This window comes from Phyllobates terribilis, unplaced genomic scaffold (genome assembly GCF_046119375.1).
Source record: "Phyllobates terribilis strain yellow unplaced genomic scaffold, ASM4611937v1 Scaffold_1__5_contigs__length_1240528914, whole genome shotgun sequence".
NCBI classification, from domain to species: Eukaryota; Metazoa; Chordata; class Amphibia; order Anura; family Dendrobatidae; genus Phyllobates; species Phyllobates terribilis.
Genome location: NW_027362761.1, coordinates 894,411,631 through 894,426,297, shown reverse-complemented (window position 1 = coordinate 894,426,297; position 14,667 = coordinate 894,411,631). Strand labels below are relative to the sequence as shown.

At 46.1% G+C, this 14,667-nt stretch overlaps 1 protein-coding gene across 1 annotated transcript in view; it reads left to right on the top strand.

Annotated features, from left to right (window-relative positions):
* Positions 1-14,333, top strand: part of CFI (complement factor I) — a 90,734-nt gene extending 76,401 nt beyond the window's left edge. Inside the window, exon 13 of the mRNA XM_073640760.1 lies at positions 14,029-14,333. Coding sequence (XP_073496861.1) covers positions 14,029-14,243 — 215 coding nt within the window. The 3' untranslated portion in view covers positions 14,244-14,333. The remainder of the gene's footprint in view (positions 1-14,028) is intronic.
* Positions 14,334-14,667: the final 334 nt, after the last annotated feature.

The window sequence follows — 14,667 nt, the reverse complement described above, 5'->3', positions numbered from 1 at the left end:
GAACTGTTCGCCAATCTCAAATTCGAGCTGTTTTGGGCGGTGTTCGAGCCGTTCGGCGAACACGAACAATTTGAGAAAAATTCGGCTGTTCGAGGTTATGTTCGATAACTGTTCGTGCACCAAAATCATAACTGGATTTTTTCTCAGTAATGATGAAAATTAATGTTAATACGCAGTTTGAGTGTACAGCGGGGCGGGGGGAGGGGCAGGGGATGAATCTCTGCAGGAACAATGAAGATCTCCATTTTTTTTTCTCTTTACCGCATTTGCAGTGGGGAGGTGCAATCTGTCAGCCTATCAGCAGCGCACACACGGAGCGAAGTGCTTTTTTTCACACAAGCAAGGGCATGTGTCATTGGCAGTGTATGTCACATGTCCTTGCCCTATAAGACCAAGCCATTTTCCCCGTCGCCACCATTTTCTCACTGCTGCAGCTGCGTGTTAGACGGCACCGCTGTTGCTGTGTGCGCTATACCTTGTTAATTTCAAGCCAATTTTCGCACAAATCTACAGATAGCTTGGGAGTAGGGAATAGTTGTGATTGCAGTCCTTTTAAGGACTAGGTTACAGCATTTCCTACGACTTTTATCAGGCAGGTCTGTGCTCTTAAATAGATAGATTGTGGGAGTAAAGACTAATTGTAATTGGAGTCCTTTTCAGGACTAGGTTACATCAGTTCCTATCAGTTTTTGCCAGGCAGGTCTGTGCCAGTGCTGTGCAAGTTTTTTTCACAGCATTTGGCTGAATCTAGCAAAGCTAATCCTTTTTGGCCTATTGCAGAGTGTGTTAGTCAGTGGAGTAGCCTATCTGTGTTGCAAGATATACCACCTGTGTATAGAATACCAATTTTTTACTGCACCTAGTGAAGTAAAATCTTTTGGGCATAGCATCATTCTATTAGTCCATCTATACTGACCTCCATCAGGTTGCAAATTGAATATAATTTTTTTCTGCATCTAGCTCTGAAAAAATATTGGGCTTCTAGCTGTGTGTGGGACTTGTTCTATTAATCCATCTATACAGACCTCCATCAGGTTGCAAACTGAATATATTTTTTTCTGCATCTACCTCTGAAAAAATATTGGGCTTCTAGCTGTGTGTGGGACTTGTTCTATTAATCCATCTATACAGACCTCCATCAGGTTGCAAACTGAATATATTTTTTTCTGCATCTACCTCTGAAAAAATATTGGGCTTCTAGCTGTGTGTGGGACTTGTTCTATTAATCCATCTATACAGACCTCCATCAGGTTGCAAACTGAATATATTTTTTTCTGCATCTACCTCTGAAAAAATATTGGGCTTCTAGCTGTGTGTGGGACTTGTTCTATTAATCCATCTATACAGACCTCCATCAGGTTGCAAACTGAATATATTTTTTTTCTGCAACTACCTCTGAAAAAATATTGGGCTTCTAGCTGTGTGTGGGACTTGTTCTATTAATCCATCTATACAGACCTCCATCAGGTTGCAAACTGAATATATTTTTTTCTGCATCTACCTCTGAAAAAATATTGGGCTTCTAGCTGTGTGTGGGACTTGTTGTATTAGTACATCTATACTGACCTCCATCAGGTTGCAAACTGAATATATTTTTTTCTGCATCTACCTCTGAAAAAATATTGGGCTTCTAGCTGTGTGTGGGACTTGTTGTATTAGTCCATCTATACTGACCTCCATCAGGTTGCAAACTAAATATATTTTTTTCTGCATCTACCTCTGAAAAAATATTGGGCTTCTAGCTGTGTGTGGGACTTGTTCTATTAATCCATCTATACAGACCTCCATCAGGTTGCAAACTGAATATATTTTTTTCTGCATCTACCTCTGAAAAAATATTGGGCTTCTAGCTGTGTGTGGGACTTGTTCTATTAATCCATCTATACAGACCTCCATCAGGTTGCAAACTGAATATATTTTTTTCTGCATCTACCTCTGAAAAAATATTGGGCTTCTAGCTGTGTGTGGGACTTGTTGTATTAGTCCATCTATACTGACCTCCATCAGGTTGCAAACTGAATATATTTTTTTCTGCATCTACCTCTGAAAAAATATTGGGCTTCTAGCTGTGTGTGGGACTTGTTCTATTAATCCATCTATACAGACCTCCATCAGGTTGCAAATTGAATATAATTTTTTTCTGCATCTAATCCAGCCAATAGTTTTGGCCTAATACCACAGTTTGGCCACTCAGCTCTGCTCGGTTCCCATCCATTGTTTTTTTGTGCAAACAACTCCAGAGTTGTGAATTAGTTAACCACCAAAATGAGTGGAAAAAGGCCTGCTGCTGGTGGAAAGGGGAATAGGCGTGTTGGGAAGGGGAAAAAAGGTTGTGTCCGTGGGGTAGGTGTTAAAGCAACAGTAACATCTGCAGAAGAAAGACCATCTTCCAGCCAAACTAAAATGTCTACTTCTTTTAGCGGACAATGTGATAAGATCCCTTTCTTACGGCCACGCCAATCGCTACAAATTCCAGATGAGGCACAAAAACAGCAGGTGCTTCAACGGATATCAAGTGCTCCTTTAAGTGGGCTCTCCTCCACATCAACTTCAACATCACAAATACTCCAGTCCTCAAAGGTGTCACCCCAATCGCACTTGCTTCCTCACAGCTCCCAAATCTCCAGCTGCCCGTCTGAGTATGAGGTAGAACAGATGGTTGAGTCTGCAGAGCTGTTTACTCATACTATAGCCTGGGAATCAGAGGTCGACTCCAGCGCTTCTGTGAATCCAGACGAGGAAATGATCTGCACTGATGCCCAGAATCTTTATGAGTCGGATCCAGGACCAGACGCAGAAGGTTCTGACCATAATGTAGACCCTCATTCCCAAACTGTAACTCCTGTTGGTGGAGACAATGAGGAAGACGATGATAAGACTCAAATACCTGATTGGAGCGACAACTTTAGTTTTTTGTCAGGGCAGGAACAGGTTGGCTCTGAGGACGACGGGTGTGATAACGCACAGGGTGATGATGATGAGGTTGGAGATCCCACTTACTGTCAACCCACAGTCAGCCAAGAGATGAGGTCAGCAGAGGAGGTGGAGGAAGATGCTAGTGACGACGAGGTCAGGTTGCGCCTTCCTGGACAGAGACGTAGTACTGGAAGCACGTCAACAACTGCATCCTCAAACACAACTCTGCCTCTCACCACAAGTCGTGGTGGCTCTTCAGGTCGCATGGGTGCTAAGCCTTGCATAGCCTGGGCATTTTTTCAGATCGATAAAGATGACCCAACTCGTGTTATCTGTAACATTTGTCAGCAAAAGCTAAGTAGAGGCCAAAAAATACATAGTTTGAGTACTTCATGCATGAACCGGCACATGGACATGAAGCATAAGTTGCAGTGGGAAGCTCAGTGTGCTACAATGCGGCCTAGCCGGCCGGGCCAACCACCGTCTGCCATATCTTGTGCATCCGCGGCCTCTTCATCCTCTGTGACTGGGGGGACAGCAGTCACACCTGTTTTGGGGCGCAGACCTGCCACCTCTTTACCCGCAACAGCCAGCGTGATTGGCAGGTCATCATTTTCTTTGGAGGTGGTAACACCAGCTGGTGTTGAGCGCTGTCCGACATCGATAGCACCACCTTTGGATCAAGGCAACCTAACATGTCCGCCTGCATCTTCCTCACAGACCGGCAGTTTGCCGGGGACACCCTTATCAACCCCGTCTAAGCACAATAGCCAGCCCTCGGTCCCTCAGATGTGGACAAGTAAAAGACCATTTCCTCCTAGCCATGAGAAAGCTAAGAGGTTGAATTTCACCATCTGCAAGCTCTTGGCTACAGAAATGCTGCCTTTCCGCCTGGTGGACACAGAGGATTTTCGAGACCTTATGTCCGTCGCAGTGCCCCAGTACCAGATGCCCAGTCGGCACTACTTCTCAAAGAAAGGTGTGCCTGCGCTCCACCAGCATGTCGCACACAACATCACCGCTTCTTTGAGAAACTCTGTGTGTGACAGGGTGCATTTCACCACAGACACTTGGACGAGTAGGCATGGACAGGGGCGTTACATGTCGCTGACTGGGCACTGGGTAACTATGGTGAACTATGGTGACAGCAGGACAAGGGGCTGCTGTCCAAGTCTTGCCGTCCCCACGAGTTGTGCGTCAATCCTCTTTATGTCAAAGTTCCTCCACTGCTTCTGCCTCCTCAACCTCCTCTCGGTCTTCCACCTGCACCCAAAGCCTGTCTGGTCATGCCACAAGCTTTCTAACTGCGCATAAGGGATCCTGCACACCTCCTTACTATGCTGGCAGTAGGGCTCAACGTCATCAGGCGGTTTTTACATTGAAATGTCTGGGAAATGTGAGTCACACAGCTGAGGAGTTGTGGTCAGCTCTGGAGAACCAATTTCATGAATGGTTGTCTCCACTGGACCTGAAACCAGGGAAGGCCGTGTGCGACAATGCTGCAAACCTGGGTGCGGCCCTTCGCCGGGGCAATGTCACACACGTGCCTTGTATGGCTCACGTGTTGAACCTGGTTGTCCAGCAATTTTTAGCCCACTATCCCAGACTAGATGGCCTTCTGCAGAGGGCACGGTCGCTGTGTGCTCACTTCCGCCGTTCGCATCCCGCAGCTCAGCGACTTACATCTCTACAGAAGTCGTTGGGCCTGCCACTTCACCGGCTAAAATGCGATGTGCCTACCCGGTGGAATTCAACTCTGCACATGTTGCAGCGACTGTGGCAGCACCGACAAGCCCTGGTGCAATACGTTCTGACGTATAGCCTGGGCCAACGAGATTCAGAGGTGGGGCAAATCACGCTGGAGGAGTGGTCTCAGATCAGGGACCTATGCACCCTTCTGCACAGTTTTGAAATGGCGACGAAGATGTTTAGTGCTGACGATGCCATTATCAGCATGACTATTCCGGTGATTTACATGCTGGAGCACATGTTAAACAGAATTCGGAGTCAGGTGGTGGCACAAGAGGAGGTGGAGGAAGTAGAGGAGGAGGAGTTGTATGCGGAAGGGCTAACATCTGCAAGGTCCAGACGGTCGGCAGCACCAAGGCGGCAGGCATGTGAGGGTGGGGGAGATGGTTTTACCAGGGCGCATGGTAGCAGCCAAACTAGTGAGGAAGGTGCAGGAGCCCAGGAAGAAGTGGAGGACGAACTGATGGAAGACTCATCAGATGAGGGAGACCGTGATCACATTTCTGTTGTGCGAGGTTGGGGGGAGAGGACAGAGGAAGGAAGCATGATTGTTACCTCGCCACCAACACAACAGGGACTTGGTGCTCCTGGATGCGCAACACACATGAGTGCCTTCTTGCTGCACTACCTGCAACATGACCCTCGAATTGTGAGAATTAGAAATAATCCTGACTACTGGGTTGCCACACTGTTAGATCCCCGGTACAAAAGTAAATTTGCAGAAATTATTCCTGCCATAGAAAGGGATGCACGCATGCAGGAGTATCAGCAGAGACTGTTGCAGAATCTTACATGTGCTTTTCCACAAAATACCAGTGGTGCACGTAGTGAATCTCACAGTTCCAACTTGCCAACCGTGGGACCGTCAAGTGTTCAGCACTCAAACCGTAACAGAACCACAGTATCTGCTGGTAACATCAATTTTGCGAAATCATTTCACCACTTTTTTAGCCCATCCTTTGCAAGGCCACAGGAGACAAGAAGTCTGACACATAGTCAACGCCTAGAGACGATGGTACAGGAGTATCTCCAAGTAAACATTGAAGCCACGACTGTGTCACTGGACCCTTGCTCTTTTTGGGCTTCCAATCTGGATAAATGGCCGGAGCTAGCCACTTACGCCTTGGAGATCTTGTCATGCCCCGCAGCCAGCGTTCTGTCTGAACGTGTGTTCAGCGCTGCTGGTGGTGTGCTGACAGATAAGCGCACGCGGCTCTCCACTGATAATGTAGACAGACTCACGTTCATAAAGATGAACAAATCATGGATCCGAAACGACTTTTCTACCCCTGTGTCATCCTGGGGAGAGTAAAAGCTTGATGATTGGTTAAAATCACCCTACCAACCGTTTTAAGCTTTCAAATTACTAATCATGTTTATCTGTATCTTGGCTGGAAAATAATTTGGGCTTTGTAGCAGTGTGCAGCACTGATCCTATTAGGCCATCTATACTAAAGCTTCACCAGATTTAAAATTAAAAATAATTTTTAGCTGCATCTAGCCCGGAAAATAATTTTGGGGCTCCGAGATGCGCAAGACACATAAGTGCCTTCTTGCTGCACTACCTGCAGCATGACCCTCATATTGTCAGAATTCGAAGTAATCATGACTACTGGGTTGCCACACTCTTAGATCCCCCAAACTTTTCGATCAACCTTTTCATTTGAATAAAGACCAAAAAAATGGTCATTTTTGAAATTATAAGCATTAGCAGGTTGTTAGAAACTGAAATCAAACAGTTTTCAACTCAAAACTTTATTCTAGGTGATGTTACATATTCACATAGGACCCCTTGTTCGAAAGGAGCTTCTGAACTCTGTCGTCCATTGAATTTGTCAGGTTTTGGATGGTTTCTGCTTCAATTGTTTTGCATGAGGACAGAATACCATCCCAGAGCTGTTGCTTAGATGTGAACTGCCTCCCGCCATCATAGACACTCCTTTTAATGATGCTCCAAAGGTTCTGAATGGGGTACAGGTCAGGGGAGCATGGGGGTCACACCATAAGTTTGTCCCCTTTTATGCCCATATCAGCCAGAGATGCAGATGTTTTATGTGCAGCATGAGATGGTGGATTATCATGCAGAAAAATGATCTTGCTGTGAAATACACGGTTCTTCTTCTTGAACCATGGCAGGAAGTGCTGTTTGAGAAAATCCACATACATTATGGAGTTCATCTTTAGCGCCTTCAGGGATCCTAAAGGGGCCGACAATCTCTCTCCCCATGATTCCAGCCCAAAACATTACTCCACCTCCTCCTTGTTGGCGCTGTAGCCGTGTTTGCGTGGGGTGTCCATCAACCAGCCATCCTCCACTCCATCCATCTGGACCATCGAGCGCTGCACGGCACTCATCCGTGAACAAAACAGTTTTGAAATCAGTCTTCATGTAATGTTTGGCCCACTGGAGCCGTTTCTGCTTGTGTGAAGTGGATAGAGGAGGTCGACAGGATGGCGTATGCACAGCTGCAAACCTCTGAAGGACCCTGCATCTTGTTGTTCGGGGGACGTTGGAGGCACAAGCAGCTTCAAAAACTTGTCTGCTGCTATGACAAGGCTTTTTTGCCGCTGCTCTTTCAACCTGACGTAATTGCCTGTAGGAAAGAGTCCTCAATTTGCCCTTATCAGCACGCACACGTGTGTACTGTGAATCAGCTACATACTTCTTGATTGCCAAGACACTTCATCCTGATCATCGCAAAATGTTGATTGTAGTCATGCCTTGACCTAAACACTCCACAATTTGTTGCTTCTCAGCAGCCGACACATCCTTTTTCTTTCCCATTTTGGCAGAAAATGTAGGCTGCTTAATAATGTGGGACAGCCTTCTTAAGTAGTCTTGCCTTTCATTGGACACACCTGCCAAACTAATTAGCACAGGTGTCTGCAATTGCTTACAGTGATATAAAGAGCCCTGACACACATCACCATCAATGAGTTTAACTGACAAACAAACAAATTCTTCCCTTATCACTCCTAAACACTTTTTGCATAATAATTTGGAACGCAGTGTACATGTGCTTTTCCACAAAACACCAGTGGTTCACGTAGTGAATCTTACAGTTCTAACTTGCCAACCGTGGTCTGTATGGAGTTGTTCAATAAAGGTCCCAAAATTAAGATAACATAGATGGGAGAGGTCTCTATGAATAGGAATTCCTAAGTATTTGATACCCTGTGAGGGCCAGGCAAAGGGAAAGTTGGACTGGATGGAATCCTATATGGATTTGGGGAGGGAGACATCGAGGGCCTCAGACTTCGCTGCATTGATTTTAAAATTTGACCATGTAACAAAGTGATCTATTTCAGCCATAACAGCATGGATGGATATATGTGATTGAGTGATATATACTAGGACATCATCAGCAAATAGAGAGCACTTGTACTCGGTGCCTCCCACCTCAATCCACCTAATATTGGGGTTATGGCGAATTGATGAGAGCAGGTGCTCCGTCACTAGGATGTATAAGAGAGGGGACAGAGGACATCCCTGCCTTGTCCCATTGGTGATTGTGAAAGGTGATGAAAATGTTCTGATGCACCCCCTGGGCCTTGGGACACCCGGAGCCAGACCCTTTTTGGTGGATGCTGGTGGTTGTAGTCTTCGTGGCGGCGACCCGGTTCCGTGGCTCAGGGTGGTCAAACCAGTGGCGGAACTATTTATGTGGTTTTGATGTTTAAATGTCCGACTACGCCACCCGTGGATTGCGGTCAGAGTGAACCGCCGCTGCAGGGCAGACCGCTGAGGCTGGTGTTGTGGGTGCAGCAGAGCGTAGCATAACTCCCCACGGGAGGAGTATAGCCTCAGGGCAGTGTATGCGGAGGATGGGGGTGATGGTGCAGGGCAGCAGCAGTAACGACACGGAGTCAGTGATGCAGTCCAGGGCCTTTACTCACAGTTCTTATTATCCAGACCACGTCTGCAGGTAACGGCTGCCCACGTCGTACTGTGCTCACCAGGTGAGGGGCTCAGACAACTCCCAGATAACTTTGGAGCGCTTCACAGGACCCCCTTTGTGTGTCCTTTGTCTGGCCTTTCTTACCAACCCTTCTGTCCGGCTGCCTCGGGCCTCCTCTTGGTAAACTTGGCGCCAGTTTCCCTGACCCTATGTGGTGCCTTCCTAGCGGGTGTAGCGAGGGGCTGCGCCACATAAAATGTCACAGCCTCCGGTTTCTAGCTGAGGGTCGTTTCCTGCCTCCACTAGTTTCGGGGACCGGTCTCCCCCTTTGGCCTGACCCCTCCACGCAGGTGGATTCGGGCGTGCGGTGGCGACTCGCCCGTCCGCACCCCTGGGATCCCTTCATTCCTCGTTCCTGGAGCCTTCTCCGCTCCTCTTCCTTCCTTCTCCCTCTTCCAGGCCTGGGCCTCTGTTACTAGGCCCGCCTCCGGAGCAGAGCTCATGCAGAGCCCCTGCTCCCTGCCACTTCTGCTCAGACTTCTCTGCACTGAACTAAGATGGTGCCCACCTTTTATACTCCCTTCTCAATGCACCCAGGAACTGCTTCCTCCCTGCTCCTGCACTACAGGGTTCCCCTTCCTCAGTGTTCCCTCCCCCCACTCCAGCCAGGGACAGGGACTGTCGTGCCCATCTCAGAGGCATATTGGTCGCCCTGCCCCACGGCAATGTGGTGTAATGCATGCAGGTGTCGGGTCCTGATCCACACTCCATCCTTACCTGAGAGTGAGATGTCACACCTCTGGGTGAGGTGCAATACCTCTGTAGCAACCGAGCCCTCAGGGTGCTACAGTTCCATTTATCTTCAGCCTAGGTGACGTATTGTGATACAGGGCCGTGATTTTGGCTATAAAAGGGTCCCCTAGACCCCTACCCCAAGCTTTTTAAGAGAATCATATATGGCGTGCCAGGAGACTCTATGGAATGCTTTCTCAGCATCCAACGAGAGTATCTAATTACAAATTTTTAACTGCATCTAGCCCAGGAAATACTTTGTGCCTAGTAGCAGTGTCTGCTAGTCAGCGGATTATCCCGGCTGTTAAGCAAGCTACACCACCTGTAGTTTAGACACTTAATTTTTTCAAAGGAAATGCTTCGGGACCATGGGATACTCAGTGAAGAGCATCAGGAGGCACCCCAAGGCATAGGGGCTGGGACTGGCAGTAGGATGCCTTGCGGTGGACAGCCGAGCTCGATCCTTATAAAAGCTTTTTAACTGCAGCAGCTTTAGTGGACGCTACTGGAGCTGGAATTACGCGGCTGCTGGCATGAGACTTGCCCTCCAATAGATCCTTGTAAATGGATTTAAAGTGTATTCATTCAAATTAGAGAGACAATTTAAATTAAAAAGCTTAGAGCTGCCTCCACCACAGGGGGGCTCGCTCGACCCACCAGCGGACAGGCACCAGTATTGGGAGAGGGGGGCTGGCCATCAGGGTTCACCGCGGCTCTGGCACAAACCCGGCGACACGGAGGTGGCACGGGCAGGAGCGGACTGGCCGTGTCGGCTTCTCACTTTTTGGATTTTAGAAGGGCATGACATGCCTATATCTGTGTCTCCCCCTCCTTTTACTCCTCCACCTCTTTTATTTTCGCATGACTATATGTACTTGTCACTTTTCCATGTGTTAGTTATGTCTTCTGAGCAGTTTGTCAGCTTTTGGACACCTTTTTTCTATGTGTTTCTATGTGTTTTTGTTTGCCTGCCATTGGTTTTAACGGTGTTCGAAGGTGTTCGACGAACAGTTCGACGAACAGTTCGGCGAACACACGGGTGTTCGACGAACCGAACTCGAACACTACGGGGGTGGCTCAACACTAGTACAGACCAAAAGTTTGGACACACCTTCTCATTTAAAGATTTTTCTGTATTTTCATGACTATGAAAATTGTAGATTCACACTGAAGGCATCAAAACTATGAATTAACACATGTGGAATTATATGCTTAACAAAAAAGTGTGAAACAGCTGAAAATATGTCTTATATTCTAGGTTCTTCAAAGGAGCCACCTTTTGCTTTGATGACTGCTTTGCACACTCTTGGCATTCTCTTGATGAGCTTCAAGAGGTAGTCACCGGAAATGGTTTTCACTTCACAGGTGTGCCCTGTCAGGTTTAATACGTGGGATTTCTTGCCTTATAAATGGGTTGGGACCATCAGTTGTGTTGTGCAGAAGTCAGGTGGATACAAAGCTGATAGTCCTACTGAATAGACTGTTAGAATTTGTATTATGGCAAGAAAAAAGCAGCTAAGTAAAGAAAAACGAGTGGCCATCATTACTTTAAGAAATGAAGGCCAGTCAGTCCGAAAAATTGGGCAAACTTTGAAAGTGTCCCCAAGTGCAGTTGCAAAAACCATCAAGCGCTACAAAGAAACTGGCTCACATGAGGACCGCCCCAGGAAAGGAAGACCAAGAGTCACCTCTGCTTCTGAGGATAAGTTTATCCGAGTCACCAGCCTCAGAAATCACAGGTTAACAGCAGCTCAGATTAGAGACCAGGTCAATGCCACACAGAGTTCTAGCAGGAGACACATCTCTACAACAACTGTTAAGAGGAGACTTTGTGCACCAGGCCTTCATGGTAAAATAGCTGCTAGGAAACCACTGCTAAGGATAGGCAACAAGCAGAAGAGACTTGTTTGGGCTAAAGAACACAAGGAATGGACATTAGACCAGTGGAAATCTGTGCTTTGGTCTGATGAGTGCAAATTTGAGATCTTTGGTTCTAACCACCGTGTCTTTGTGCGATGCAGAAAAGGTGAACGGATGGACTCTACATGCCTGGTTCCCACCGTGAAGCATGGAGGAGGAAGAGGAGGAAGAGTGATGGTGTGGGGGTGCTTTGCTGGTGACACTGTTGGGGATTTATTCAAAATTGAAGGCATACTGAACCATCATGGCTACCACAGCATCTTGCAGCGGCATGCTATTCCATCCCGTTTGCGTTTAGTTGGACCATCATTTATTTTTCAACAGGACAAAGACCCAAAACACACCTCCAGACTGTGTAAGGGCTATTTGACCAAGAAGGAGAGTGATGGGGTGCTACGCCAGATGACCTGGCCTCCACAGTCACCAGACCTGAACCCAATCGAGATGGTTTAGGGTGAGCTGGACCGTAAAGGATTGTTGGAAGACCATTTCCGGTGACTACCTCTTGAAGCTCATCAAGAGAATGCCAAGAGTGTGCAAAGCAATCATCAAAGCAAAAGGTGGCTACTTTGAAGAACCTAGAATATAAGACATATTTTCAGTTGTTTCACACTTGCTTGTTAAGTATATAATTCCAAATGTTTTGATGCCTTCGGTGTGAATGTACAATTTTCATAGTCATGAAAATACAGAAAAATCTTTAAATGAGAAGGTGTGTCCAAACTTTTGGTCTGTACTGTATGTAAAAACTTGATGACATTAGGGACACTTTTCTAAATTTGGGACAGCTTCACCAACAGGTCTGTGTCTCTCTTCTTACACAATTACAAATGAAAGAGTACAGTGCAGCCTTAGTCATTTCATTTGCTGCATATGCATGTGAGAGTGGAGAAGATGGAGTTCCACCTCTCTGACAACTCCTGGGGTTAACTGTAGGGCTGGTCCATAGTTGGGATGGAGGATTGGGGATTGGTGGGTTAGGTGGACAGGGACGTATTCGGTTTAGGATTAGGAAGAGGGAAGAAAGGACACCCTCAGAAAATCCCCATCGGTGGCAGTGGAATTCTGTTTAGCAGGTAACATAGTAACATAGTAACATAGTTTTTAAGGTTGAAGGAAGACTAAGTCCATCTAGTTCAACCCATAGCCTAACATGTTGATCCAGAGGAAGGCAAAAAAAAACCATGTGACAAACACTAAGCTCCACATTGGGGAAAAAAATTCCTTCCTGACTCCATACGACAATCAGACTAGATCCCTGGATCAACGCCCTATCAAGGAATCTAGTATATATAACCTGTAATATTATACTTTTCAAGAAAGGCATCCATGCCCTTCTTAAATTTTAGTAGTGAATCACTCATTACAACATCATGCGGCAGAGAGTTCCATAGTCTCACTGCTCTTACAGTAAAGAATCCGCGTCTGTGCTAATGATTAAACCTTCTTTCCTCCAGACGTAGAAGATGACCCCTTGTCCCCGTCTCTGGCCTCAGAGTAAAAAGATCAGTAGAAAGGTCTTTGTACTGTCCCCTCATATACTTGTACATAGTAATAAGATCACCCCTAAGCCTTTGTTTTTCCAAAGTAAATAACCCCAAGTGTAATAACCTGTCTTGGTATTGCAGACCCCCCAGTCCTCTAATAACCTTGGTCGCTCTTCTCTGCACCCGCTCTAGTTCAGCTATGTCTTTCTTATACACCGGAGACCAGAACTGTACAACAGTATTCTAAGTGTGGTCGCACTAGTGACTTGTATAGAGGTAAAATTATGTTCTCCTCATGAGCATCTATGCCACTTTTAATGCATCCCATTATTTTATTTGCATCCCATTATTTGGTAAGTCAGGGGAGAACGTACAGCCATGAACCTTTCCAGAATCCCTAAGGATCTCTAGGGAATAGACAGGCGTTGGCCAGGCCTTAGAGGGTGTGTGTCCAACAGAAATGGAGTCAGCAAAGCTGGCACACGCTCAGTTCCCGAGAAGTGGGCTGAACGGTAGTGAACTCTGGGAAAAGCACAGCTTAGAGTGGCGCTATACATAGAAAGAATGATGGTCGCTGACTTGTTCTGCAATGCACCAACTGTGCCACTGAAAATGTTTATTAGAAACATGCTGCTGTATTGTAACACAGAAAGTGACATCTGCATATCCTGCTATTCAATATGTGCAAGACAAGCCGTTAGTAAAAAGGATTTTGTGTTTATGGACTGGTGTGGTCTCTTGTTTATGGGGTCGATGGGGACCGAAGCCGTGCAGACCAGGGCTGGGAGGTGTCCATGACAGTAACAAGGCTCACACAAAGCAAAGCAAGTTTTTCTATAGCGGCTAGGGCGTCAGATACAAGTAAATTGCTTGCAGCTACCGCGATTCACGGAAGTTGAAATGTGTTTATCATCTGCAGCTGCATTCTGCATAGACTGCAACCAAGATGACAAAGCTCACTTCATCATTCTGAGATCTTTATCACCACGATCGCTGAGTGTATGACTTCTATACTTTGTATAGGAACCTGTGGCACTAAGTTCTCAAATCTCACTTTTGATGTAATGTTATCTAATTCATCTAGAGTTGTAATGTAAATGATTAAATGGCTCACGCCTGCAATTCATACAATTCACAATTCTGTATAAAAAATCCACCCTAAGATTATCATATACTACATTGAAATGTTTATGCCTAAAGCTATGACGTCATCCAAACAAAATGAAGCATTATAATATACAGATGTTTTTGCTTTACCATTTCAGGGACATATGATGGATCAATAGATTCCTGCAAAGGCGACTCAGGAGGACCCCTGATATGTTATGCTGGGAAGGTGGCATATGTATGGGGAATAGTAAGCTGGGGGGAGAACTGTGGTGAACCTGGTTACCCTGGAGTGTACACAAAAGTCGCGCACTACTTTGAATGGATAAGTCGTCATGTTGGAAGACAACTTATTGCCAAACTTGATGTTTGATAACTTCGGCAAGATCATCCACAAGTTAATTATGTCTTAAACTGACTATATACATATGATCAACAGTAATAAAGGCATGCTCCAAATTTTCCTCATTGTTTCTATTTTTGAGTAATTAAGATTTCATAAGCTTGTTCTAAGCAATATGTAGAGAAATTTCTAGTGGAATTGGAGTATAACTTATCAATCTACTATTAGGTGACAAGATTTAAAGGGAACCTGTAACGTCCAGAAACGTAGTTTTTATCCTCTGTGAAGCCGCTCGCTTCCAGTCACCATGGCAGTGCAAGTGCAGGGAGCAGTTACAGTCTCTGCGCACTATAAAGTGAGCTCAGCTGTAGTCACTCCCCAGCACTTTGACTGACATCCAGTTCTGCAGCTTGTGCATCAAGTTTGTGTCTGGCAGGTTTTCAATCGATGTGAT